This window comes from Pipistrellus kuhlii, unplaced genomic scaffold (genome assembly GCF_014108245.1).
Source record: "Pipistrellus kuhlii isolate mPipKuh1 unplaced genomic scaffold, mPipKuh1.p scaffold_m20_p_18, whole genome shotgun sequence".
In the NCBI taxonomy this organism is placed as follows: domain Eukaryota; kingdom Metazoa; phylum Chordata; class Mammalia; order Chiroptera; family Vespertilionidae; genus Pipistrellus; species Pipistrellus kuhlii.
Window position 1 is genome coordinate 25048540 of NW_023425493.1, and position 24096 is coordinate 25072635.

Below are 24096 nucleotides of genomic sequence, written 5' to 3' on the forward strand. Positions count from 1 at the left end.
TGTGCTAGGTCTTATTTTCGGAGGATGTCTTATTTTCGGGAAACACGGTAGTAAACAAGTACAGCAAAGTTGCAGGGTACAAAAACAATATGAAAAAATCAGGTGTGTTCCTACAATCTCAAAAAGAAAACGAAGGAAACAATACTATTTACAATAGAAACTAAAATAATAAAGTACCTAAAAGTAAAATTTAACCAGGAGGTGAAAGACTTGTACACTGAAAACTAGGAAACATTGCTGAAAAAAAATTAAAGACCTAAACAAGTGGAAAGCATTCCACATTAAGATGCCAGCCCTAGCTGGTATGGCTCAGTGTATAGAGCACTGGCCTGTGGACTGAAGGGTTCCTGGTTTATTCCAGGCAAAAGCATATGCCCAGGTTGTAGAGTTGGTACCCAGGTTGACTCGTGCCTTGCCCCCATTTTCCCAAATTAACTCTTTTCCAGTCTCTCTCTTCATTTTAGTGTGCCTTCTCCAGAAACCAGACCCTGAGTGGGCCCTGAACCACGCGGGTCGTGTTAAGGGATCCCACAATTAGTGGCTATAAATGGAGTGCTGTGCTCTCCACATCCTCACCCTCCACCTCCTCCTCTCCCAGCCCCTCACAGTGTTTGGCTCTGTACGTGCCCCTCCTCTCATCAGAGTTGAGCCCTCTGCCTTGCCCCACAAGCAATTTAAAAGATGGGCAAAATGCAATACGCCTTCACAAAACGCTTCAGAAGGAGCCAGAGACCTGGAATCATAGATCAACCTTCACAATAGCATCATCCACAATGGCCAAAAGGCAGAGACAGCCCAAGTGTCCATCAATAGATCAACAGCGTGTGATACATATATATATAATGGTATATTATTCAGGAAGGGAATTGAACTGCTTCCAGCATAGCCAGGGGTGAATCTGAGGAGTGGTGGTGAAGGATTAAAGAAAACAGACAAGATAATACAGTTGGGGCCAGGTGGATCACTGTACCTGTAAGCCAAAGCTTTATTTTATAGTTGGATCACACAAAGCAAAACAAGGGCAAGATGTTTACAATGTTCTTGCAAGTTTCAAATCTGCTTCTTTCCTGTTGTTGCCATTCTCTGAACTCTATAAAGCTTTGTTTAGGCAGCACTTGCTGCTACACCACCACCACCACCACCCCCTGCAGTCCTACTGTAAGGTCAAGCTTACAACCACAGCCTTTTGGCTATAATTGTGCTGGGAGGGCTTTGCCCTCCAAGCTGGGACTTATATGTGGCTTTGCCATAAGTCATTCCAAGTCTTGAACCTATCTGAACGCTGTAGCACTCTCCACAGAAATTCTGATACATGCTTCAACAGAACCTTGAAAACATTGTGCTAAGTGAAATAAGCCAGTCACAAAGAGACAATGCTGTGTGATTCCACTTATGTGAGGTACCTAGAGCAGACAAGTTCATAGAGATAAGAAGTAAGATGGAGGTTACCAGGGCTGAGGGAGGAGAGGAGAGAATGGGGGTTGATGAAAACATTTTAGAAATTGACAGTGTGATGTACTGGTGTGAATGTACTTGGTGCCACTGAACTGTACACCTAAACATGGTTAAAATGGTAAATGTTATCTTATTTATATTTTACCACAAGTTTTTATTAGGAATTCTTTTTTTTAAAAAAATTTTTAATATATATATTTTTTAAATATATTTATTGGTTTTTTACAGAGAGGAAGGGAGAGAGATAGAGAGCTAGAAATGTCAATGAGAGAGAAACATCGATCAGCTGCCTCTTGCACACCCCCTACTGGGGATGTGCCCGCAACCAAGGTATATGCCCTTGACCGGAATCAAACCCGGACCTTTCAGTCTGCAGGCCGATGCTCTACCACTGAGCCAAACCGGTTTTGGCAAGAATTCTTTTTTTAATATGCTTTTATTGATTTTTAGAGAGAGAGGGGAAGGAAGAGAGATAGAAACATCAATGAGAGAGGAACACATTGATCAGCTGCCTTCTGCATGCCAGGAACTGAGCTTGCAACCCCAGCATGTGACCTGACTGGGAATCAACCAAGTGTCTCTTGGTTCCTGTGTTGACACTCAACACTGAGCCACACTGGCCAGAACTATTTGACCACAATTTGTTTTATATATATATATATATATATATATTTTTTTTTATTGATTTCAGAGAGAAAGGAAGGAGAGAGAGAAACATCAATGATGAGAAAGAATCATCGATCTGTTGCTTTCTGCATGCCCCCTACCCTGCATGGGGATCAAGCCCACAATCCAGACATGTGCCCTTGACTGGAATCAAACCTGGGACCCTTCAGTTCGCAGGTCAACGCTCTATTCACCGAGTCAAACTAGCCAGGGTGATCACTATTAAAAAAAAAAAAAAAGAAAAGAAAAGAAAAGAAAAGAAAAAGAGACCGGGACCCAGGCTGGCTTCTGCCTCTAGCTCCTCTCCAGCAAGTTTCCCCATGCAAATTAGGATTCCACAGATGGAGTTCAGGGAGTCCATTATAAAAGCTGTGAGCAAAATTAAGCCCTCTCTTCACAAGCAAGGAGGCTGGGACCTAAGTGAGGGGAAAGGCATAGACCAGAGTGTATAGTTCCATGCTGCCATTTGCATTAAAAAGGGAAGGATGTATATTGTTTATTCCTGCATTGTCTGTTTCTGGGAGAATACTTTCTTTCCTTCAGAAATCTGATAACTTGCTGAGGGGGACCAAGTGGCTGGGAAGGGGGATGAAATTGGGAAGGAAACGCTTGCCCTGGACCTGTACATCTGAACTGTGTAAAGTCGTGCAAAAGGCTATTCCAGTAAGTGTAACCACATTGTGAACAAATTCTATGGAACTTTTGGAAATACAGATGCAGGCCCCACAGGCCATGTTCTGATTACCGAGGCGGGAGAGGCGTCACACAAATGCACAGGGAACAACCTCTGCACGTCCGAGTATCACATTGCCCCTCCCAAAGGTGTCTTATCTCCGTTCGCAGAAGACAAACGTGACTCTCAGCCTCTCCACCCAGACCCGCGTCCCGGCCCCACAGCCTCGGCCTCCCCGCCTCTCCTGCCCAGGAGCCCCAGCCTCGCCCTCCTGCCAGCCGCGGCTCTTAGCTTTCGGCTCTCGGCTCTCGGGCGCCCCTTGCGGGCGGGCCGGCCATATGGCCTCCCCACCCTCCCCTCCCAGAGGCTGGGCCGGTATTGGATGGTTTGTAGAATAAAGTCGCCTTAGTCTGGACTTTGTGTGCTGTGTGAGAGCAGGAACATGTGTGTGCATGCATGTATGTCTCTGTGAGAAAAAGTGTGGGAGGGTGTAATTGTGTGAGTGTGTTGTATGAGCGTGTGCTTGTGGTGTGTAGATTCTGTGTGTGTGTTACTGTTAGATGGAGTGTGTACATGAATGGAATGAGGTGTTTCAATGTGTGTGTGTGTGTGTGTGTGTGTGTGTGTGTGTGCACGCTCGCACGCATATATGCATGTACAGGTGTTCAGGCACTGGGCATGCTCTTCCCTTGACTTTGCTGGGCTCTAGTGTCACCTTCTCTGAGAAGCCACCCTGATCTCCCCTTCGCCCATGAGACATTTTTCCTCGTACTTCTTTGCGTCCTAAACACACTCCATCACCCCATGGGGCGTACTTTATGAACCCTAACTACTGTGGAACCTGATGGACAAAATGAATGGACCCACCAAATGAGACCGGAAGAGGGGAGGCATGGAACAGACTGCCATACCTTGATGTGGGTGGCAGACGAGGAGAGAGAAACCAAAGAACTTATATGCTTATATGCATAGCCCATGGACATGGACAATAGGATTCGAAGACTTGGGGTTGTGGGGTAGGAGCTGGGTGAAGGGGAAGGCGGGGGAAGGGAGACATCTGTAACACTAACATCTGTAACACTGTAACATCTGTAACACTGTAACTGTAGCATTCCTGTCTCTCCCGTCTGGGCAGGGGCCTGGCCTTGGTGATCTCATATCCTTAGAAACTGCTGTGGTGCAGGGCATGTGGTGGGGGCGTATTCCATGCTTGAGTCTATGTCGGTGTGTGTTTGATGTCATGTGGGCAGTCACATGCGTATATGTCAGGATGTACATATGGGGGGATGGTGGAGTTCTTATTTGAAAAGCTGAATTCTGTTCGGAGCCTGTTGTCCTTCTCCCTGTTTTCTCACCCACACGCCTCCTGTTCAGGGCTGCCTGACCCTGTGACAAAGTGCAGATTATCTCACATGGTCACTTGTGGACTCAGGGTCAGCCAGACTGCTTCTCCAGTTTGACTCGATTTCAGTCAAAGCTCTGTCCCCTTGGCTGGCTAGGGTAAGAGATGCTTTGGGGCACCAACCCCTATTTCCTGTTGGCAACTTAGGACTTGAATCTCAGGGATTCTTGTCCTCCCAACTGTCCTAGAATCAGTACAAAAGTGCCAGGCCAACCCTAAACACCCCATGTCCCTCCCGACCTCCAAGCACAAGACCTGAGTCCCAGTCCCTGAAGGCTATCATGTTCCCTCTAGCTACAACTGTGTCCACCTTTATGGCTCCGTTTTCTGTAGACAAAGCCTCAGATCCCCTCCCTCCTCCTGTCTGTTCCAGCATGCTGATCAATTCCATATAGCACTTACACAGTGTGTGGTTATAGCTTTATTTGTCTGATACTCATTTGTAGTCTGTCTTCCTATCATATTGTGGATTCCACAGAAAGACAAAGGCATCCTCAGTACCTGGCACAGGGTAGGGGCTCAACAAACGTTGGAGAATGATCAATGAGCACGTGGTAGCCAGTGCTAGCATGCTATCAGAACCCTTCCAGAGTCCCACCACACTACCACATGCTTCCCATCCCCTTCCTCAGGCTCCAGCCCTTACCCGCAACCCCATTTCCCAGGGGCCATATCACTGATTTAAAAAAAAAAAAAAAATCTCTATTCAGGTTGATGGCAAATGGATGGATTACAATTTATCAGGAAATATGGATGAGAGAGGGGGAATGACAGAGGCAAGGGAAGAGAGCCGGTAGGTCTGGGGGAGGGACTTTGTGGGGGACAGGGGCAGCCTACTGGGTGTGTCCCTTTTCTTCTCTCTGGCTCCCTTCGATAAGACCAGCAGTTTTGTTATCCTCTCCCCCTCTCTCCACACAGTCCCGCAGCCCCAGCCCATACTTTGGAAGCATGTCAGTACAAGAGAACGAGAACACGGGACCCTGGCAGTTTTGGTCATGTATCTCTAAGTCTCAAAGGGACTTCGCCAAGTCTGTCCTGATCGGGGCTCCGGGAGGTAAGGGGATCGACATGAGCCAGTGAAAAGAGAGGGAAGATGGGGGTAGAAATCAGGAGTAGGGGTGGAGGGCACAAAAGATGCATATCTGCTGCTCTCTAGAAGGGGCTTGGGGAGGGTCAGTGTCTAGCCGGGTGTCCCCTGCATTAAGCTATGGGCCCTGGTCTGGGCCTGCTCTCCAGCTCCTAGAGGGAAGGCCGAGTGGAGCCTGCAGCATGGGAGCCACGGGATTCTTGGACTCTGACCCCCGGTGCACAGGGCCTCCAGTGACAGGGGAGGCATTGGTGACACTTTAACCAGCAGGCAGAACTGATCCCCAGCCCAGCGGGCCTTGTGCTTCTGATGGCCTGACAGTATGGAGCCGACCACCAGAGACCGGCAGGCGTGCAGGGCCATGGAGGGTACCGCTGGCCTGACTCAGGCTCCAGGGACCTCAAGACCTGGATTAGCAGCGGGGGGTGAGGACTGAGGAAACTCAGAGGAGAGGACGGAGAAGCCAGCAGATGGGAGGAAAGACAACAGGGGCCTTAGAAAAGGGAACTGGGTGATTCTGGGCCTGGATAATGAGGGGCTACTGTGGATTAGATATGGAGGGGTGGGGAGACCCTGAGGGGAGTCAGTGGCTAAAGGGTAAAAAATCCAAGAAGTGGGGAGTTGTGAGTGTCAGAGAGCTGGACTTGGGCCTGGAGCTAGTCAGACCTGGAGTTGCATCCCAACTCTGTTACTTAGAAACTATGTGATACTGGGCAATTTATTTAATCTTTCTCAGCCTCTGTTTCCTTATCTGTAAAATGGGGATCATTGTAGAGCATTTAATCATTCCTGCTGGGTAGGATCTTTGTGACTGTGTGAGGTAGTGCGTGCGTACTGCCCAGCTCACAAGGACTGAGAGCGGAGGGAAGGAAAGGAGGGTGTGCTGCGCTGGAGGGGAGGAGAGGCAGGTGCCCATGCGGCCTCCTTCTCTGCAGGGCCAGCAGGGTTCCTACGGCTGGCCAGCGTGGCCCAGCTGACCCAGGAGCTGGGCACTGCCTTCTTCCAGAGGCAGCAGCTGCCCGCTGCGATGGCAGACACCTTCCTGGAGCATCTCTGCCTGCTGGACATCGACTCAGAGCCCGTGGCTGCTCGCAGCACCAGCATCATCGCCACCATTGGTGAGCACCCCCCAGCCCCGCAGGATCACAGGGCTTCCTGGGTGTTTCTTAAGGGCCTTCTCCATCCTTTGTCTCCTTTGAGATGTCTCCATGTCTGACAGAGTCATTCATTCAGCAAATATTTGTTGAGCACTTGGTAGATAAGGTTCGGGGCCTTGGGAGTTGACCAGTGAAATAAACAAAGATCACTACCCCTGGGGAGCTGACAGTCTAGCGGGGTGAGACAGTAAGTGATAAATACAACCATTTAGGATGTTGGAAAGTTATCATTACTGTGGGGAAGAGTAGAGCAGGGGGAGGGGCACCAGGGATGCCAGGGCGGGAGAAGGCCGCAGTCCTGGAGAGGAAGTCTGAGGAGACATTATTTTGAAAAGTAGACGCTGAGCAAACATTTGAAAGAGATGAGAGAATGTAGGGGATTAGGAGGAAGAGCTCCATGCAGAGCGAATGGTCAGCACAAACCCCACGTCAAGGAGGCTGGGGTGGCTAGAAACTATTAAGGGGGGGAAAGTATCAAAAGGGATTTGGGGGGGAGGGGAAGATCATGTAGAGCTTAATAGAATTTTTAGAATTTGAGCTGTTTCCTTCAAGTAAAATGGGAAACCACTGCATCATTTTGAGCGGGGAAATGGCATGCTCTTACTTATGTTTTAATGGAACCGCCCCGGCTGCTGCACTGGGAGTAGGTGGGAGGCGGGGTGGGGGCTGCTCCTGCATTCTGGGTCAAACCAGGTGGTGATAATGGAGGTGGTGAGACGTGATCAGAGGCTACTGACTGTAAACTGTGATTGAAAAACAAGCCCTGGCCAGTTTTCTCAGTGGTTAGAGTAGGGGTGTCGAACTCAATCAGAGAAGGGGCCAAAATCTAAAATCCAGCCTAAATCTCGGGCCGAATGGTTTACTGAACAGTCTTAAACTGTCATTGTGATGGAAACGCAGCGGAGTGCAGTGATGACAGCGTGGTGCGGGCCACATTGCAAGGCCTGGCGGGACAGATTTGGCCCTCGGGCCTTGTGTTTGACACATGTGGGTTAGAGAGTCAGCCCCAGGACCCAAGGGGCCAGGGTTTGATTTCCAGTCAAGGGCACCTTCCTTCAGGAGACCAATCCATGTGTCCCTCCAGAGGGTATTTCTCTCTGTCTCCCCAAACTCCCCGCCTTCACACTGTCTCTAAAAGGGCCCATGGGAAAAATATCCTCAGGTGATGATTAACAAAAAAGAGAGAGGGGAAGAGAGGGGGAAGAAGGGGAGAGATTTAAATTTTTAAAAAACACGTAGTGATCAGATTCTGAATGCATTTTGAATTTTGAAGGATTTTTCAATGGATTGGATGTGGGTGGGTTGAGGATGAAAAGTAGTCAGGATATCTCCAAGTGTTTGGTGTGGGAACTAGAGGGATGCATTCATTATCACTGAAAGCCTGGTGGAGAGGTATGGAGGTGGAGAGCAGGTGTTCGGTTGGGGGAAAGTTGAGTTTGAGGTGCATATTAGACATTCAAGTGTAATTCAGAGTAGGCAATCAGATACACACAACTCTGGGTTCAGGAGAGATGCCTGAATTGGAGATATAAATTGTCAGCATATAGATGGTATTAAAGCCACAAAACTGGTTGAGACCACCAAGGGAGTGAAGGTGAAATGACAAAGAAGAGAATGGGACATCTAACCTTAAGGGGAAGAAGCAGGAAGTGAGGCTGAGGAGAGCCAGTGAGTGGGAGTGAATCAAGTGAGGGTGGCGTCCCAGAGGCCCAGTGAAGAAGGTACATGAAGGACATGTAGCCAGTGCTGCCGACGGCCCAGCTAGGATGAGACTGAGAACTGACCATTAGGTTTAGCAAAAACACGGAGCTTCTTGGTGACCTTAACAAGAACAGATGCAGTGGAGAGATGGGGGCGAACAAATGACTGTGGGTACAAAGTATAGGGATGGAGAACTGGAGGGAGCAAGTACAGATAACTCTTACAATGAGTTCTGCTGCAGAGGAGAGCAAAGAAATAGGACTGTAGCCTGGTCCATGTAGCTCAGCGGCTGAGCGTCGACCTTTGAACCAGGAGGTCATGGTTAGATTCCCAGTCAGGGCCCATGCCTGGGTTGCAGGCCCCATCCCCAGTGTGGGGTGTGCAGGCAGCAGCCAATCAATGATGCTCTCTCATCATTGAAGTTTCTATCTCTCCCTCCCTTCCCTTTCCTCTCTGATTCAATAAAACTATATAGAAAATAAGTAAGACTGTAGCTGGAGGGAGAACTGGGAACATATATTTTTTAAATATATTTTTTTTATTGATTTCAGGGAGGAAAGGAGAGGGAGAGATAGAAACATCAACAATGAGAGAGGCCCGGTGACACGGTTCAGTGGTTGAGCATCAGACTCATGAATCAGGAGGTCACGGTTCAATTCCCAGTCAGGGCACATGCGAGGGTTCCTGGCTCCAACCTCCTGCATGCCCCACAATTATGAGAAAGAATGAAAAGAACCACTGATCAGCTGCCCCCTACTGGGGGCCAGTCCCCCGCCCCCATGTGCCTTGACCTGCAATTGAACCCTGACCTCCTGGTTCATACGTCACTGAGCCACATGAGTGGAGCAAGGTAATTTTTTATGATGAAAGAAATAACAGCAGATTTACATGCTGATGAGAATGAGACCATTAAAAGGCAAACACTGATGACAGAGAGGATTGTAGGATGGCTGAGTAAGTCTTTGAGCAGGTGATCGGGAGGAGGCCTAATGCACAGGTAGGTAGGGCCAACTGGCTCTCAGTCACACAGCTAGCTGCTCCGTCAGAGAGCAGAAATGGGGTAGAATTCAACTCTCCTCAACCAAAATGAGGCTTATCTGCTCTACAGCCCCAAATGCCCTCACCTGGCACCCACCCCTGGCTGTCCCCCTCATCCGCTGAGGTTACACCCACTGCAGCACTTACACCACTGCAGGCACGGCTGCCTCAGACCTGGCCTAGGACCCTCCCCTGCCCGCCCCGGCAGGGATGCCTCCCCCCAAGTGGCTGGCTGGAGAGGGGAAGGGGTGACTTATGAGCGGGGTGGGTCAGGGACTAAAGGTCTGGTAACAGGGCTTCCGTGGCACTCAGCACATCTGAGGACGGCGGGTGGGCTGGCTCGGGTTGGGGGGAAAGCGGTCTGAGTGGCACCTCTGCTTCCAGGGCCGGCCTCGCGCTCCGTGGAGCGCCTCAAGGAGATGATCAAGGCCGGCATGAACATCGCGCGACTCAACTTCTCCCACGGCTCCCACGAGGTTCGGGAGGGGGTCGCGGGAGGCGGCGGAGCTGGGGGATGCCCCCGGGTGGAGGCCACCTTCCCCTGAAACCCCGGCTCGGTTTGGTTCTATCCCCAGTACCACGCCGAGTCCATCGCCAACATCCGGGAGGCGGTGGAGAGCTTCGCGGCCTCCCCGCTCAGCTACCGGCCGGTGGCCATTGCCCTGGACACCAAGGGCCCGGAGATCCGCACCGGGATCCTGCAGGGGGTGAGAGGCGGCGGGGAGGGGGTCTGGGCGGAGGGGCGCAGGGCAGGGCCGGGGCGGGCGGAGGGGCGCACTCAGGCGCTGGCTCCCCCCAGGGCCCCGAGGCGGAGGTGGAGCTGGTGAAGGGCTCGCAGGTGCTGGTGACGGTGGACCCGGCGTTCCGGACGCGGGGGGACGCGCGCACCGTGTGGGTGGACTACCCCAACATCGTCAGGGTCCTGCCGGTGGGGGGCCGCATCTACATCGACGACGGGCTCATCTCCCTGACGGTCAAGACAATCGGTGCGGGCTGGGCGCCCCTTCCTCCGGCCCCTGCACCCGCCCCGCGCCCCCACCGCCCAGGCCGCCCCTTTCCCCCAGCCCGGTGTCCTTACCTCCTGGCCCGGGAGCCCCGCATCCAGACTCCGGGCTCCCTCGTTGGGGCTGGGCTGGCGGGCAGGCGTTTCTCCACCCGAGGCCTCCATGCGGAGCCCAGGCCGAAGGCGGACGGACAGAATGGGACGTGGATCCCAATCTCCTGGGGGGCCGGCCCCCTGTTCCCAAGTCCGTGACGCTGCCCGGGTCCCCCTGACGGAGCCTGGCCCTTCCCATGCCCGCAGGCCCCGCGGGGCTGGAGACCGAGGTGGAGAACGGCGGCGTCCTGGGCAGCCGCAAGGGCGTGAACTTGCCGGGCACCGAGGTGGACCTGCCCGGGCTGTCCGAGCAAGACTTCCGGGACCTGCGCTTCGGGGTGGAGCATGGCGTGGACATCGTCTTTGCCTCCTTCATTCGGAAGGCCAGCGATGTGGCTGCGGTGCGGGCTGCTCTGGGGCCTGAAGGACAGGCCATCAAGATCATCAGCAAAATCGAGAACCACGAAGGCGTGAAGAAGTGAGGCCTGGCCTTTGCCCCTCCCTGGCCCTTAACCAGCCCGTAGCTCCTCCTCGCCCGCCTCCTCTCCCTCCTCCTCTCCCGCCTCCTCTCCCTCCTCCCCTCCCTCCTCCTCTCCCTGGCTTTTCCAGGCTCTTCCCCAGCCCTGACCCCCCAACCGCCCAGGTTCGATGAAATCCTGGAAGTGAGCGATGGCATCATGGTGGCGCGGGGTGACCTGGGCATCGAGATCCCAGCTGAGAAGGTTTTCCTGGCTCAGAAGATGATGATTGGACGTTGCAACCTGGCGGGCAAACCAGTTGTCTGTGCCACACAGGTCTGGAGTGGGCTGGGCACGCTGGGTTTGGGGACACCTGAGGGGGCGTGCCTGCGCCTTGGGTCTATGGCGCGGTTTGCTGTCCAGGGTTTGATCCTCAGACAATGAAGTCAGGATGAGATACCGTGACCCCCATTCTCAGATAAGGACACTGACCTGCCAGGATGCCACCGTCGTTTGTGACCCTGGCCTTCCTGAGCACGCTGAGGATGTGGATGTCAGAGGAGAAGCTTCCCTGATCAGAGTGTGACTCCTGCAGCTCTGACATCCAGATGTCCCCCAGATGCTGGAGAGCATGATCAGTAAGCCCCGGCCCACGCGGGCAGAGACGAGCGACGTGGCCAACGCCGTGCTGGACGGCGCAGACTGCATCATGCTGTCGGGGGAGACGGCCAAGGGCAGCTTTCCGGTGGAGGCCGTGATGATGCAGCACGCGGTGAGAGCCCGTGAGGCGCGGAGGTGGGCCGGACAGCCAGATGCCTGCCAGGCCGGTGCCCCCGTCCAGCCTGACCTCCTGGTGCCTGCAGATTGCCAGGGAGGCAGAAGCCGCGGTGTACCACCGGCAGCTGTTCGAGGAGCTGCGCCGGGCCGCACCCCTGACCCGCGACCCCACCGAAGTCACTGCCATTGGTGCGGTGGAGGCTTCCTTCAAGTGCTGTGCTGCGGCCATCATCGTGCTGACCAAAACCGGCCGGTGAGGGGCACGGGGTACCACACAAGCCTTTGGGTCAGGGGCCACAGGCGTGGGTTTTGTCTGGCCATCAGAGGTGAGGAGTGCCATGCTGGGGCAAGAGGAGGGGTAGTTATGAGAGCTGGAGGCCGGGGGAGCTCTTGGTGCTCCCCAGGATAGGTGGCGGTGATCTCCAGGCGGCATCCCTGGAGCACTGGTTTCCAGACCCTTCGGGCTCCTAGGGCTCAGAGGCAAGTCCTTTGCATTTAAATAATTTTTAAAATATATTTTTATTGATTCAGAGAGGGAGGGAAAAGGAGAGATAGAAACATCCATGATGAGAGAGAATCATTGATTGGTTGCCTCCTGCAAGCCCCCTAATGGGGATGGAGCCTACAATCCGGGCATGTGCCCTGACCTAGAATCAAACCGTGACCTCCTGGTTCATAGATCGATGCTCAGCCGCTGAGCCACACTTGCTGGGAACAAGTGTTTTGCATTTAGCCCACAGTCTTACACTGCTGGGCCCAGGGCTGAGTTCAAGTCTTTGCTCTGATATGACACCTTGGGTAAGTCACCCAGCTCTACCACATATGCCTATTTCCTCAGAGACATTTGTAAGTTAAGTACTACTTGTACACTATAAGGGTGTCTTCTCAGAGGGTTTTGTTTCTCAAAGAGTTTTTTCCTGAACTATTTTATTTGATGTACCCTTTATTATTTCATATCTTCTTTGTGTGGTAAGAAGGGCAGCCATTCTTATACCCACTTTACAGATGAGGAAAATCAAGACCCAGAGAAATAGGACTTACCCAGCTGGGGTCACACAGCTTGTTGGTGACACTGGGAACCAGAACCCAAACTCTAGTTTCTGACTTAGCGCTCTCACTGCCCTGGGCTGACCTTCTCTGCCTCCTTCAGCTCCGCCCAGCTGCTGTCTCGCTACCGACTTAGTTTCTGACTTAGCGCTCTCACTGCCCTGGGCTGACCTCCTCCGCCTCCTTCAGCTCCGCCCAGCTGCTGTCTCGCTACCGACCTCGGGCAGCGGTCATTGCCGTCACCCGCTCCGCCCAGGCTGCCCGCCAGGCCCACCTGTGCCGAGGAGTCTTCCCCTTGCTGTACCACGAACCTCCAGTGGCCGTCTGGGCAGAGGATGTGGATCGCCGGGTTCAATTTGGCATTGAAAGCGGTGAGTCATCTGGACTTCCTCCCCACCCACGGGTTTGTGTCGTGAGCCCCCCCCTACCTCACTTCCCACACCCACGCAAAGGCCTAGATTTACTCTGCGAGGTTCACTGAGACTCAGAGATATTTTGGCCTCCATGGACTTGCTGGGGAGAGGCAGAAGGAGAGAGATCAGGGCCTTCCCTAACAAGTTAACCCGCTGCTGCCTTCATCATGTGGTAGAGCCTGGTGGGATCTAAGAAGCAGGAGGTGACAGGAGAAAGGGGACCTGGTCCCCCGCAACTGGAAATCTAATTTAGAACTGGCTACAATCACACCCCACCTCTCCCCGTTGGCATAGCAACACGGGTAGATAGACTTGCTGCTTAGCAACACCCACCACACCACCCACAGACACACCTGCAATTCTATTATAGCGCAGTGCTCTCATCCCTGCTACCTGAGGCCCACATTGTAGTTTAGCCTCAGGCCTCTCATTCCTGCCGGCTGGCCTTGAGGGCGAAGGTGGTGGCTGGCTCTCATGACAGGGCTGACCCGGGCCCTCAGTGGCTGATTGTCATCTTCCCTTCCCCCAGGAAAGCTCCGTGGCTTCCTCCATGCTGGGGACCTGGTGATTGTGGTGACGGGCTGGCGACCGGGGTCTGGCTATACCAACATCATGCGAGTGATAAACATTTCCTGAGATGCCCTTCCCCCTCTGACCCAGCCGGCTCTGGACCCCATCCCTCCTCCCCATTTCCTCCACTCCATGCCCCCCACACTCTTCATCTGTCTTCTCTCTACTCCCGTCTTCCCTGCCTGAGGCCACATCTGCCATCTGCCCCATTTCAGGGTTCCTCCCTCCTCCCCATTTCATGCAGGCCCTAAAAATGTCCAATTAAGCATTGGCCATCCGGAAGCACCAATCGTACAATGTCTGCACCCAGTGCTCTGAGCTGGACCCTAAGATGCTCGGAGACTTTAATCCCAGCGTAACCGGTTAATTGTATTTCCCCAGGCTTCCCACACCTGGAGGCAGAGGAGAGGGGGCCAGAGCAATCACGTCCATTTTAGAAACATTTCACATCCGTGCAGACTGTTGTTCTCATATGTGGCCTTTACGGTCATCTGCTTATCTCCTGAGGAGAGTGCCACCTCTTCCTTCATGGTAACTAACAGTAACATCAAAACCCCACTCTTGGGGGAAGCCTAGGTAAGGGATGCTGGGGAGCACACCCACCACTGTCTTCAGCACCCCGCTGGGATAGCAGACCATGGCCTGGCTGCTCCCAGGGCCATCTCACGCCTTGCTGGGCGATTTCCCTTCTGCACCCAGGAATTCCTTCATACCCACTTTGTTTCCACACTCAAACGAGGAGCCAAACTGAGTGTCTCTATTTTCTTTTTTAAACCCAGCTGTTTTGAAGCAATTATAAAACTCCCACATACCCAGAAGCCCAGAACTCCTTACGCAGGAGAGACAGTTGGGGCCCTGGCCCCACTTTCTTCGTGCTGTAGAGTAGGCATGGAGACACGGGTGGGGTGAGGGATTTCTCTAGTTCCTGAGAAGGCAGAAGTGCTGGCCTTCCCCAGGCTCAGATCCCTCGGGTCCTCCCCTTACTCCTGTACCAACAGCAGACTCAGTAGGGATAAAAAACAAAAACCTAAAAGGAACAGTCACCTCAGGTGGCCCTTGTGCCCCTGCCTAGATAGGGAGTGTTTGGTATTGCTGCTGAGGGAGTTGGACAAGGACCACAGGAACTGGCGGTGGGGGGTGGAAGGGCTGCCCCTTCCTGTCTCCCTCCCAGGAGGAGGGGGAGGGATAGACAAAGAAATGGGTGAATAAAATGAATTGATAATAAATAAAATTAGCAAATGAATAAATATAATTATTAAATAATTGAATAAATAAGGGAAGAAGGAAAGAAAAAGTGCCATCTAAGGATTCAGCCACTTCCCCCTCACCTGGGGGATCTAGGCTGGTGCACTAAATAAGGAGGTGCCGGACATCCTTAGCTTCAAGGGGGACACCGGTGGGGCAGGGACACAGGGAGGGGTGGCCCTCTTTACAAAGAGACTGTTCTACCGGAGACAGTGCCAGGAACTCGGCAGGAGACGTGTTCCCACCCAGGGGTATAGATGGGGGGGCCCTGCACATGGCAGTGAGGGTGGATGCCCAACTGGTGACCCTAAACATTTGTTGACAGCATGGGACACAAGTGATCCACAGCTCTGCTAGGAGGACAGGAGGATAACCCTCCAGGCAGGCCCTGCAGGGTCACGGACAGAGAGACAGACATCTGGTTACTTGGCAGTGATGGCCTGGGCAAGTACTTGTGCTTAATAAGGTGGGCTCAGGGGCCTGGGCCTGCACCTGGCAGGACCATGGCGGGGGAACACCTCCACCTAAGGCTTGGAGTCACTTCTACTTGGCAGTGGAGACACAGCGCCGTGTACATGGTAGGCTGGGCTCAGTACGTCTGATGAATGGCGAATGGATTAGGAGGCCGCAGGGTGCCTGAGCTGAGGATAGAAACTACCTTTTGGCACTAAGGGGAGATATTCCCATAGGGCAGTGTTTCAGGTCCTCTTGGCCTTCCCCAAGAGTTGTCTGCCTTCAGGGACTCACTATGCACCTGAGAGCTACCTAGGGGGTTCACATGTTGGCAGACAGCTGGGGACCCCTCGGGGCGGCTGGCTCAGGCATTGGTGGCCTGGGGAGCTGGGCTATCCCTGGAGGCTTGACCAGGAGCCCTGAGGGGGCCAGGCGTTCACTCCCTGAGCCCTTCCGCCCTTGAGAGCCATCGCCTGTCCCCCGCTGAGGCAGGGAGGGTTGGGATGCTGAGAGCGGGCGGCCCCAAGGTCCTAGGCGGCGTCCACCTCCCCCTGGGGGAGGGCCCAGCAGGGACACCTGGGAGCGCCCGGCCTGGGACAGGCTGGTTTGGAGTGTTCGGGCCGGTGGGGCGGGCAGGCGGGAGGTGGATGCCCACGGCCCCCGGGCCAGCAGAGGGCCAGCCCGACCAGGCACCAGCGGGGAGGCTGGGGAGCCTGATGAGCGAGCGAGGAGGGTGGCTGGAGAGTCGGGGGAGAGGAGCAGGGGTTGCCGCTGGTGAGTCAGGGCGATGGCCACGCTGGAGGTCACGGCGGCGGCCTGCAGAGGCGCGTGCACCAGTGGCTCCCACAGCACCGGTTTCCCGCTGAGCCGGGCTCCTGTGCCCGGGGCCAGGCCTTGAACACCCCGAGCCATGTCCCTGTCGTGTTGCACCAAGTGCTGCTCCAAGATGCCCCCACTGCTGCCCGGACTGGGCCCGGAGCGTTTCCACCGCAGAACAGAATTCTTACCTAGAGGTTGTCCCGGCGAGAGGAGGGAAGCAGAGGGAGGGAACCCGAGATAAAGGTCGAATGTCAGGGTGGAGAGAAGGGTCAAGCGATGAGAGCATGAGTCAGAGATGGTGAGGGTCAGGGCCTCAGGCAGCAGGCCCCGGGATGGGAACTCAGGGCGATATCCCCAAGGGCAGGAGATGCTGAGAGACCAGGACAGTGGGCCACGGTGTTGAAAGGCCTAGGGGGGCATTTTCTGGGATGGGGCGGGGGGGGGGGGGGAAGGGGTGACACTGGAGCACTAAAGGCTGGGCCTGGGACAATGGGGCTTCTTACTATGCAGATGGGTAAGGGCCCAAGCTGGGCCGAGAGAAGGCTCAGGGGACAGGCCTCACCGATGCGGCACAGCCGATCCATGGCCACGGTCTCGAAGGCCCGGCGCATCATGGGGAACTCCTCGAGCACGGCGTCGAAGTGGTCCACGCTGAGCGAGTAGAGGCGGCAGTAGGTGTCGGCCCGCACGCTGGCCGTGCGCCGGCCCCGCGTCAGCAGGCAGATCTCTGCGGGTTTGGGAGGAGCCTTCAGAACCAGTGCCCGGAGCTCATTCTCCCTGGTCTGCAGCAGCCGACCCCGCTGCCTCCGGCTCCTCCCTACTCACCCAGCCCTGGTCCCTGCGTGCTCCCAGCACTGTCACTCTTCACACCTACACAATTATCGGCCTCACTCTCCCCAACTGAAGCTGACAACCCGGCAGGTCTGGCTGGCCCCCGCCTGTAGATATTCCGCTTTAATTCTTACCCTGCTCCACTGCTTTATGTAAACACCCAGGAGAGCCCAGGCAGCGAGGAACAGTGCCAAAGGGCAAAGGGCAACGCGCTAGAAACGCTGGAGGGTGGTTTGCAGACTGAGAGGTTACATGAGCTTTAAGTCACTGTGGGCACCCGCTGGCAGAACTGCCCGCACTGCCACAGGCTGGCCCCTGGGGCACACCAGCAGGGAGCCACCCAGAGAAGCCTGTGGGACGGCACTGCTTTTCCTGCTGCCCCTCATCCCAGAGGATCTTCGGGTCTCACCAATGATAGATTCTAAAAGGCCCAGAAATGTTCAACCTGGCATTGCATCAGCATCTCTTCAAAAGCTTCTTAAAAACACAGAGTTCCAGGCCCAGAGACTTTGACTAAGGAGGCCGGCTGGGGAGGGGCTGGGCTCTGTGACTCTGCAGCATGGCCAGGCAGGGACTGGGCTCCAGGGGAGCAGGGGCCCTCCATTCTCCGCTCTACTACCCCCACCCGCCCTGAGGCCCGCTGACCCCCAAAGTAGGATCCGTCGGTGAGGCGGGTGCCCTGGGCGCCGCGGGCCAGCACGCTGAGCAGCCCGTGCTGGATGAAGTACATCTTCCTGCCCACGGAGCCCTCGCGCACCACCAGGTCCCCCGGCTGGAAGACCTCGAAGCGCAGCTTGGTGAGCACCGCGGTGACGAAGCTGGGGTCCGCGTGGGTGAACAGCGGCATGTGGGCCACCAGGCCCCTGCAGGTGAAGTTGATGATCTCCTGGGAGGGGGAGGGGCCTGTCAGGCACTCTGTGCCCCCTGTCCCAAGGTGCCCCCATCCAGCTCATCTGTCTCCAGAGGCCCCACCCCTGGGTCAGGATCTGCAAGAATGAGGATGCTTCTGTGGGCCGGGGACCATCCCTAAGCTCCTGCCCTCAGGGCTCTCCCAGGAGCCCTCAAAGGAGCATCCTCCCAAACAGAGAGCCCTGCCCTCCCTCCCCACATACACTTCTCCCCCATATGAACTTCAAGAAAGACCTTAGCCCCTGACAGCACCCCCCAAAGGCCTGGCTCCCATGGGGCCCTCTGCTAACCGACAGCCCTTACCCCAGGCGCCATCCTGGAAGCCCCGGTCCTCAAAGAGCCCCTCCCAGGGCCGTGCCCAGACCTACCTCCCGGAGTGGCTCGCTCAGCTCGCCCAGGATGTTCTCCTCATCGAACATCTTGCCCTGGTAGCGGTGCTCGTAGTACTCATGGATGCGCTGCCGTGTGTCAGCCGGCAGCTTGTGGAAGGACATGTACTGCTCCACCTGCTTGTACTGGAGGGCCAGCCGATGGCCAGCAGGAAAGAGGACAGATCCAAGAAACAGGAAAGAGAACAGTGGAGGCAGGTGTGTGTGGAGGAAGGTCACAAACGTGGACCAAATCCAGGGAAGTGAAGCAAGGAGGTAGAAGGGAGAACACAAGGCCACAGAGGGACAAATCAGACACAGGCAGGGGAGGCGTCCAAGGTCAGGGGTATAGGTGCAAACAAGGGAAAGGTACACAGAGGGGCACGAGACACATGGACATGGATACAGAGAACCACAGGAGTATGTGTCAGCTACCCAGCCTCCAGCACCCCTCCCTTCTCCTGTCCCTGCTGACCTTCTCCTGGTACTGCCGCCGGGAGGAATCCAGGGACTGGATGAGGGCGGTGGCGTGGCCGATGAACATCGCGTAGCAGGTGGCGCCCACAATCATGCTGAGCATGGTGAGCCAGACGTCAGGCATGCCCACTGGTGCCTGCTGCCCGTAGCCAATGCACAGCATGTGGCTCATGGCCTTGAACAGGGCATGGGAGTACTGGCGGCCCCACGAGTGGTTCTGGAGAACAAAGGATTGCACCGGTGGGCAGAGGGCCCTCAGAGCCTCATTCTCCTGACCCTTTTCTCTCTCTCTTAGTCCTTCTGCCCCCATTCATTTCACATCTGTCTCCTAGGAGGCATCTAAGTTTGGTCCAGGGGAGCCCCGAGGTAGAAGGGGCCTCTTTTGCAGTTTAGGGACTTCAGTTTCTGCCTATGTTTCCTTCCCCGTCTTCTCCTTCCAACACACAAGCACTTCCTCTGGGTCTCTGCCCACCTCACCTCGCCCCCCACCTCCTCATCCTGCCTTCTCTCTCGGTCGTCTCCCCATCATCTCTTGCCCCCTGTGGTCCTCCCCCTGCTCAGACAGGAGAGCCCTCAGAATGCCGGGAGAGGAGAGCTGCGGGGAGGTCTCACCACCATGTGGTTGATGAAGACCCAGCAGTCCGGAGGGAAGTCCTGCAGCATGGGGACCAGGAACTGCAGGCAGCCGTCCCAGTGACAGAGCAGCAGCATCATCCCGATGAGGTTGAAGATGCGAACCACAGCACTGGCCAGGTCATAGGTCATGTGAAAGATCTGAGGATTCCGAGGAGGGGCCACTGTGGACTGGAACCCTTCCTGGCCATCTATCTCCTCCAGCCCCAGCCTTGCAAATTCCCTCTTTGAACTTCTCTCTCTAACCCCAGCCCCATGAGTTTAAAAAATATGGTCATTATGTGGACAGAGCTTTACAGCACACAGATCTAGCGAATACGAAGTAGGCTGTGTCACTCCGCTCATCTTATAGATAGGAAAACTGCTGCCAGTCGTGTGCCCAGAGTCACACAGTGCCACAGCAGAGGTGCGCTGCCCGAGCTACCTCAGTGTAGCCTGGAAGAGAGGAGAGAGGGCATTTCATGGTGTAATGTCACAGGGCATGTGTATCAGAATGGATTCCAGCAGCCCTCTCCCTCTCCAATAATGATAGGTGATTTGCTAAGCACATACTATGGTACATGCCAGCACCATTCTAAGTGCTTCACAGGTGTTAACTCTTTAACCCTATAACCTTATCACTCGTGAGTATACTTAATGTTCTCATTTTATAGGAGAGAAAACCAAGCCTCATCTATAGTCAATGGTAAAACTGGTGTCTGACCTCAAGCAATGAGATTGCACAGTCCGCACTTGGAATGAACCACTAAATTCTGCTGCCCGGAGGCTGACACCCCAGCCTCTTCCCACCCTGTCATCACTAGCTCTCCTCCGACATCTTCCTCCCAGAGTCCAAATAACCCTCAGGCATTTGTCTGGCAGTTGTACCACCATCCTCATCTCAGGGACCCCATCCCCTCAACCCCCATGCTGATCCTGCTTTTCCCTCACCAAGTTCAGAGACAGCCAACCTCGGAAACTCCACCCACACATCTGCCCACCCCATAAAGTCGCCAGGAGTCCCCCTCTCCCCCACACCACTGTCTCGGAGAAATCTGTGACCCCCCTGCCCACCTCCCCGCCCCACCTCCTCCCATTGGTGTATGTAGCGGATGAGGCGGGAGAGGCGGAGCAGCCGCAGGAGGCTGAGGATCTTGGTGAAGCGCACGATGCGGAGGGCCCGCGCTGTTTTGTAGACCTCGGCGTCCAGGCGTGGCTCCAGCTCCACCACCAGGAAGATGTAGTCCACGGGGATCGAGGAGATGAGGTCCACCAGGAACCAGGTGCGCAGGTAGCGCGTGCGGATGGCCTGCGGGGCCAGCAGGATCTCGGCGCCTTCCTCCACCACGATGCCCGTGCGAAAGTTGAGCCCCAGGTCCAGCAGGAAAAAGGTGTCGGAGAGGACATTAAAGGCGATCCACGGCGGGGAGTTCTCCTCCTTGAAGAAGGTGATGCCCACGGGCAGCACAATGAGGTTCCCCACCATCAGCAGGAGCATGACCAGGTCCCAGTAAAACCTGAGGCGGGTGGGATAGGGAGTGGGACCACAAGGATATTGCATCAGCCATCCAGATTGACAGCAGGTCACCTGACCCGGCCAAGGGTGGACAAGGACACGGAAAAAGGGATAACTATTTACAGCTCATGGGAGGGTAAACTGGGACCACCAGTTAGGAAAATAGTTTGCCATTATCTAGTAAAGTCAGATATTTGCATTCCCAGCAATACCATATAGACACTTGGGGGGGAAAAAATATTATCAGCTTTAAGTTTGGAAACAACCTGGATGTCCATCAGTAGAAAAATAGAATATAGTTATGCCCTGTAATGCTATACAACTGTGGACTCATCCAACTGCAGCCACTTTCTGCAATATGAATGACTCTCACACCCCCAAAAAATATTTATTTATTTAATCCTCACCCAAGGATATTTTTTTCCATTGAGTTTCTAGAGAGAATGAACAGGGAGAGACACATCAATTGGTTGCCTCCCACACATGCGGGAGTAGGGAGCCTGCAAAGGGGTATGTGCCTTTGACGGGAATCCAACTGAACCTGTGAACCTTCCGTGCACCAACAACAAATCCTCTTCCTCTTCCTCCTGGGCCACAAGAGAAATCCTGTACTGTGAAGTGGGAGAGGAGAGAGAAAGAGGGTTTTCCTAGCCATAGAGCAACCTCACGGCCTGACTCACAGGCAGTCACAAGCCTGGCGGTGATAGAGAGGACAGAGGAAAGCACAATAATAAGGGGGAGACACGGCTCCTGGGGATACATCTGAGGGTGAAATGGGGGAAGGGAGGGAGATCCACAGATGTAGCAAACTAGGAGAGTGGGAAAGGCGCATGGTGGGTGGGAATGAGGTAGTAAAGAAGATGGGAGTAGCGGAAACAATGGGAGAAAGGAGCATTTAGGGAATGTATGTGAATGTGGGTTCAAGATGATGTCCAAATCTCCGATCGTGTTTCCAGACTCCTGATGCACACCTCATCCCTTCAACTCGTTTCACTCCCTAAGTTCGGTATGTTTTGCACACACCCTCACCTCATCAAACCGCTGTCCTTCCTTTCCCTCAAGGACAGGGCAGCTCTCCTCCCCTAGCGCCCTTGATGTAAAGGTACAGCCAGATGGGGACTACGAAATGGCTCCGCCCCACCCTTCATCCGTCCTTTCTCTCTGGTGGTAGCCTTGCCCTGGTGTTGCAGCCTCAGACGCTGAGTCCCAGCCCTGCTCCACAGAATCCCGCTTTCAGCACCAGGGACAGCTACCCGGACTGCTGTCAGAATCCCCCCCGCCCCCACCATACCTCCCACACACACACCCCCGCCACCATCCCCCCAGAATCCCCATTTTCCCTGGTAGCCTACCCTGCCGAACTAAGCAGGTGCAGGGGATGGGAGTGGGGGGCGGGGGAAAGAAAACGGAGCTTGGTTTTTCTCTCAGGCTGGCCCTGAGTCTTGGAATATGACATAATTTCCCAGATCACCAGCAAGCAGTCCTGGAGGAGGCAAGGACCCCTAACTCCAGGAGTCCCTGTGGTCCAGGCGGGGTGCTGGGGTCCTGGAAACGGGCAATCCAGGTCTCTCGTGCCCGCTTCTCTTCCGGCGGCCCCAGCCTGAGAAGTCCCTGAGGATTCCAGGCGAGGCCGGTGGGAGTGACTCTCTCGCCCCACCCGGGATCCCTGGGCTGGGGATGAAACGGCCGTGGAGAGCGGGGCGGGTCCGACCCCCGTGTCTCCGCAGTGGAAATGGGATCGGGGTCCACCCCCCAACCCCCTGCCGGGCCCCCGGTACCGGAAGTCGCTGTAGGGGTGGATGATCCAGGCCCCCGCGGACTTGACCCGCTCCTGCTCGATTTCCACAGCTTTGTGGCTGCCGAACACGCGGAGGGAGAACTTGTTGACCGCGGGCTGGAGCAGCGTCCCGAACTGCCTCCTTTTGGGCTCGGGTCCGAACGTGGACCCGGGGGTCTGACCGGAGGGGGCGGCCGCAGGCGCCGGGGCAGCGGGAGGCGTCGCCTCCAGCCCAGGGGTCGCCCGGTCGCCGGGCCCCGTCGTCGGCCGCGGCTCCGCCTCCATGGCGCCCCGCGGCTTACACCCTTGGTCTCCGAGACCCTGCCGCGGCCATGGGGGACCCCCCGGGCCCTCCCGGAGGCGGGCCGGCGCGGCCCCGCGGGCTCCCAGAGGAGGCGTAGCGGGCCGGGAATCGCCGGCGCCCGGGGCAGAGGGGTGTGGGGGACACGCTCCCGCCGGCGGCGGGCCGGTGCGCTGCGCCCCCTGGCGGCGTCCGCGGGAACGCTGGGCAGGGCGGGCGTGGGCGGGGCCTCCGAGCGCCATCCCGGAGGGGGCGGGGCCAGCAGCGCCGGGATCCCAGAGGGACCCCGGTGGGCGTGGCTTGGCGGATAGGGGCGGCCCTTCGAGTGTAGGAGGAGAAGGGAGAACGGAAAAGGCGGCTGGGGCCCCGGGGAGGGCGTGGCCTAGAGCTGGGCTTTTTTATTCACTGAGCGCCAGGGAGGTGGAGCCGCCTGCGAGCGGCGGGAAAACCGGACGGGCGTTGTAGCTGATGAGACCGAGGAGGGCGAGGAATTAGGGACCAATGGAAGAGGTGGGGAATGGCTTTTGATATTCCGTCTTCCCCACTCTTGCTCATGAACTTCCGGTATTCCACTTTCTTTCTCTCTAGGCATGTTCCTTTGCTCACCCTCGTATTTAACGTTCTGATTTTTATTTTTTTTTCTGCTAACCTTCCCAAATGCGACCCTGCCCATCACGGAATGGATGCTGAGGATGCAGGAGTTGGTTCAGATTTTATCTCCTCTAGGAAACCTAGAGGAGGCACATTTCCAAATCTTTCCCCAGGTCGTCTAGTCTAGAACTTTCCAACAGTGTCCGGGGCACCACTGTTCATCACCATTCTCGTCACAAGGCTGCCATGATCTCTTTACAGGCCTTTTCCTCCCATTAGACCGTGAAGCCCTGAAGAACCTGGTACAGTGCTGGACACATAGTGGGCACGCAGTAAATGCTCGTTGAATGAGCGATGATCTGGGAAAGCGTTCTTGGAGGAGGAAGTGAATTTGCCATTCTGTCTTCTTAGCCCCGCACTACCCTCCCTCTTCTATGTTAGGGAACTTTTCCTAAACCATTTCTGGCTATCTGATCTAATCTCCATCTGACAGTCCTCCATCCCAGCTCCCCTCTGATATTCCGACTTTAATGTAGTTATCCTCAGGGGTTTTTGTTGTGTGGTGTGTTTTTTTACTTCTCTTTCTATTTCTTCTGTTTGTCTCAAGGTTCCCTTCTCTTTCCTCTTTTCAATACACTCCTCCTATTAGGTGTAAGC

The 24096-nt window shown here is 55.2% G+C and overlaps 2 protein-coding genes across 4 annotated transcripts; one reads left to right on the forward strand and one right to left on the reverse strand.

Moving 5' to 3' along the window:
• The first annotated feature begins 5114 nt into the window (after positions 1-5114).
• On the forward strand, positions 5115-14553 carry PKLR (pyruvate kinase L/R). 3 transcript variants are annotated; one of them, XM_036442811.2, is made up of 11 exons: positions 5115-5250; positions 6219-6401; positions 9564-9655; positions 9755-9886; positions 9979-10165; positions 10483-10753; positions 10919-11069; positions 11353-11505; positions 11597-11763; positions 12747-12928; positions 13500-14553. In XM_036442811.2, the coding sequence occupies exons 1-11, from the start codon at positions 5145-5147 to the stop codon at positions 13604-13606; spliced, it is 1731 nt and encodes a 576-aa protein (XP_036298704.1). In that variant the 5' UTR covers positions 5115-5144; the 3' UTR covers positions 13607-14553. The 3 variants fall into 3 exon arrangements, with proteins under 3 accessions (XP_036298704.1, XP_036298705.1, XP_045439276.1); XM_036442812.2 differs by lacking the exon at positions 5115-5250 and adding an exon at positions 5518-5651; XM_045583320.1 differs by lacking the exon at positions 5115-5250 and adding an exon at positions 5565-5708.
• An 874-nt stretch (positions 14554-15427) lies between these two features.
• On the reverse strand, positions 15428-22969 carry HCN3 (hyperpolarization activated cyclic nucleotide gated potassium channel 3). The gene is made up of 8 exons (XM_036442798.2): positions 22549-22969; positions 20342-20771; positions 19255-19416; positions 18641-18859; positions 18166-18312; positions 17534-17774; positions 16620-16784; positions 15428-16245 (listed from the first exon to the last, which is right to left on the reverse strand). Exons 1-8 carry the CDS (start codon positions 22830-22832, stop codon positions 15560-15562), a joined length of 2334 nt encoding a protein of 777 aa, XP_036298691.1. The 5' UTR covers positions 22833-22969; the 3' UTR covers positions 15428-15559.
• Between the last annotated feature and the right edge of the window lie 1127 nt (positions 22970-24096).

What these genes read in the sequence shown, in the direction of transcription:
- PKLR (XM_036442811.2), top strand. Translation starts at nt 5,145, where the DNA reads ATGTCAGTACAAGAGAACGAGAACACGGGACCCTGGCAGTTTTGGTCA. An exon ending in GCACCGGGATCCTGCAGGGG is followed by an intron (nt 9,887 to 9,978) that starts GTGAGAGGCGGC and finishes GGCTCCCCCCAG; the next exon opens with GGCCCCGAGGCGGAGGTGGA. An exon ending in GTGCTGACCAAAACCGGCCG is followed by an intron (nt 11,764 to 12,746) that starts GTGAGGGGCACG and finishes CGCCTCCTTCAG; the next exon opens with CTCCGCCCAGCTGCTGTCTC.
- HCN3 (XM_036442798.2), bottom strand. Translation starts at nt 22,832, where the DNA reads ATGGAGGCGGAGCCGCGGCCGACGACGGGGCCCGGCGACCGGGCGACC. An exon ending in ACATACACCAATGGGAGGAG is followed by an intron (nt 19,417 to 20,341) that starts GTGGGGCGGGGA and finishes CGGAATCCTCAG; the next exon opens with ATCTTTCACATGACCTATGA. An exon ending in GGCGGCAGTACCAGGAGAAG is followed by an intron (nt 18,313 to 18,640) that starts GTCAGCAGGGAC and finishes CTGGCCCTCCAG; the next exon opens with TACAAGCAGGTGGAGCAGTA.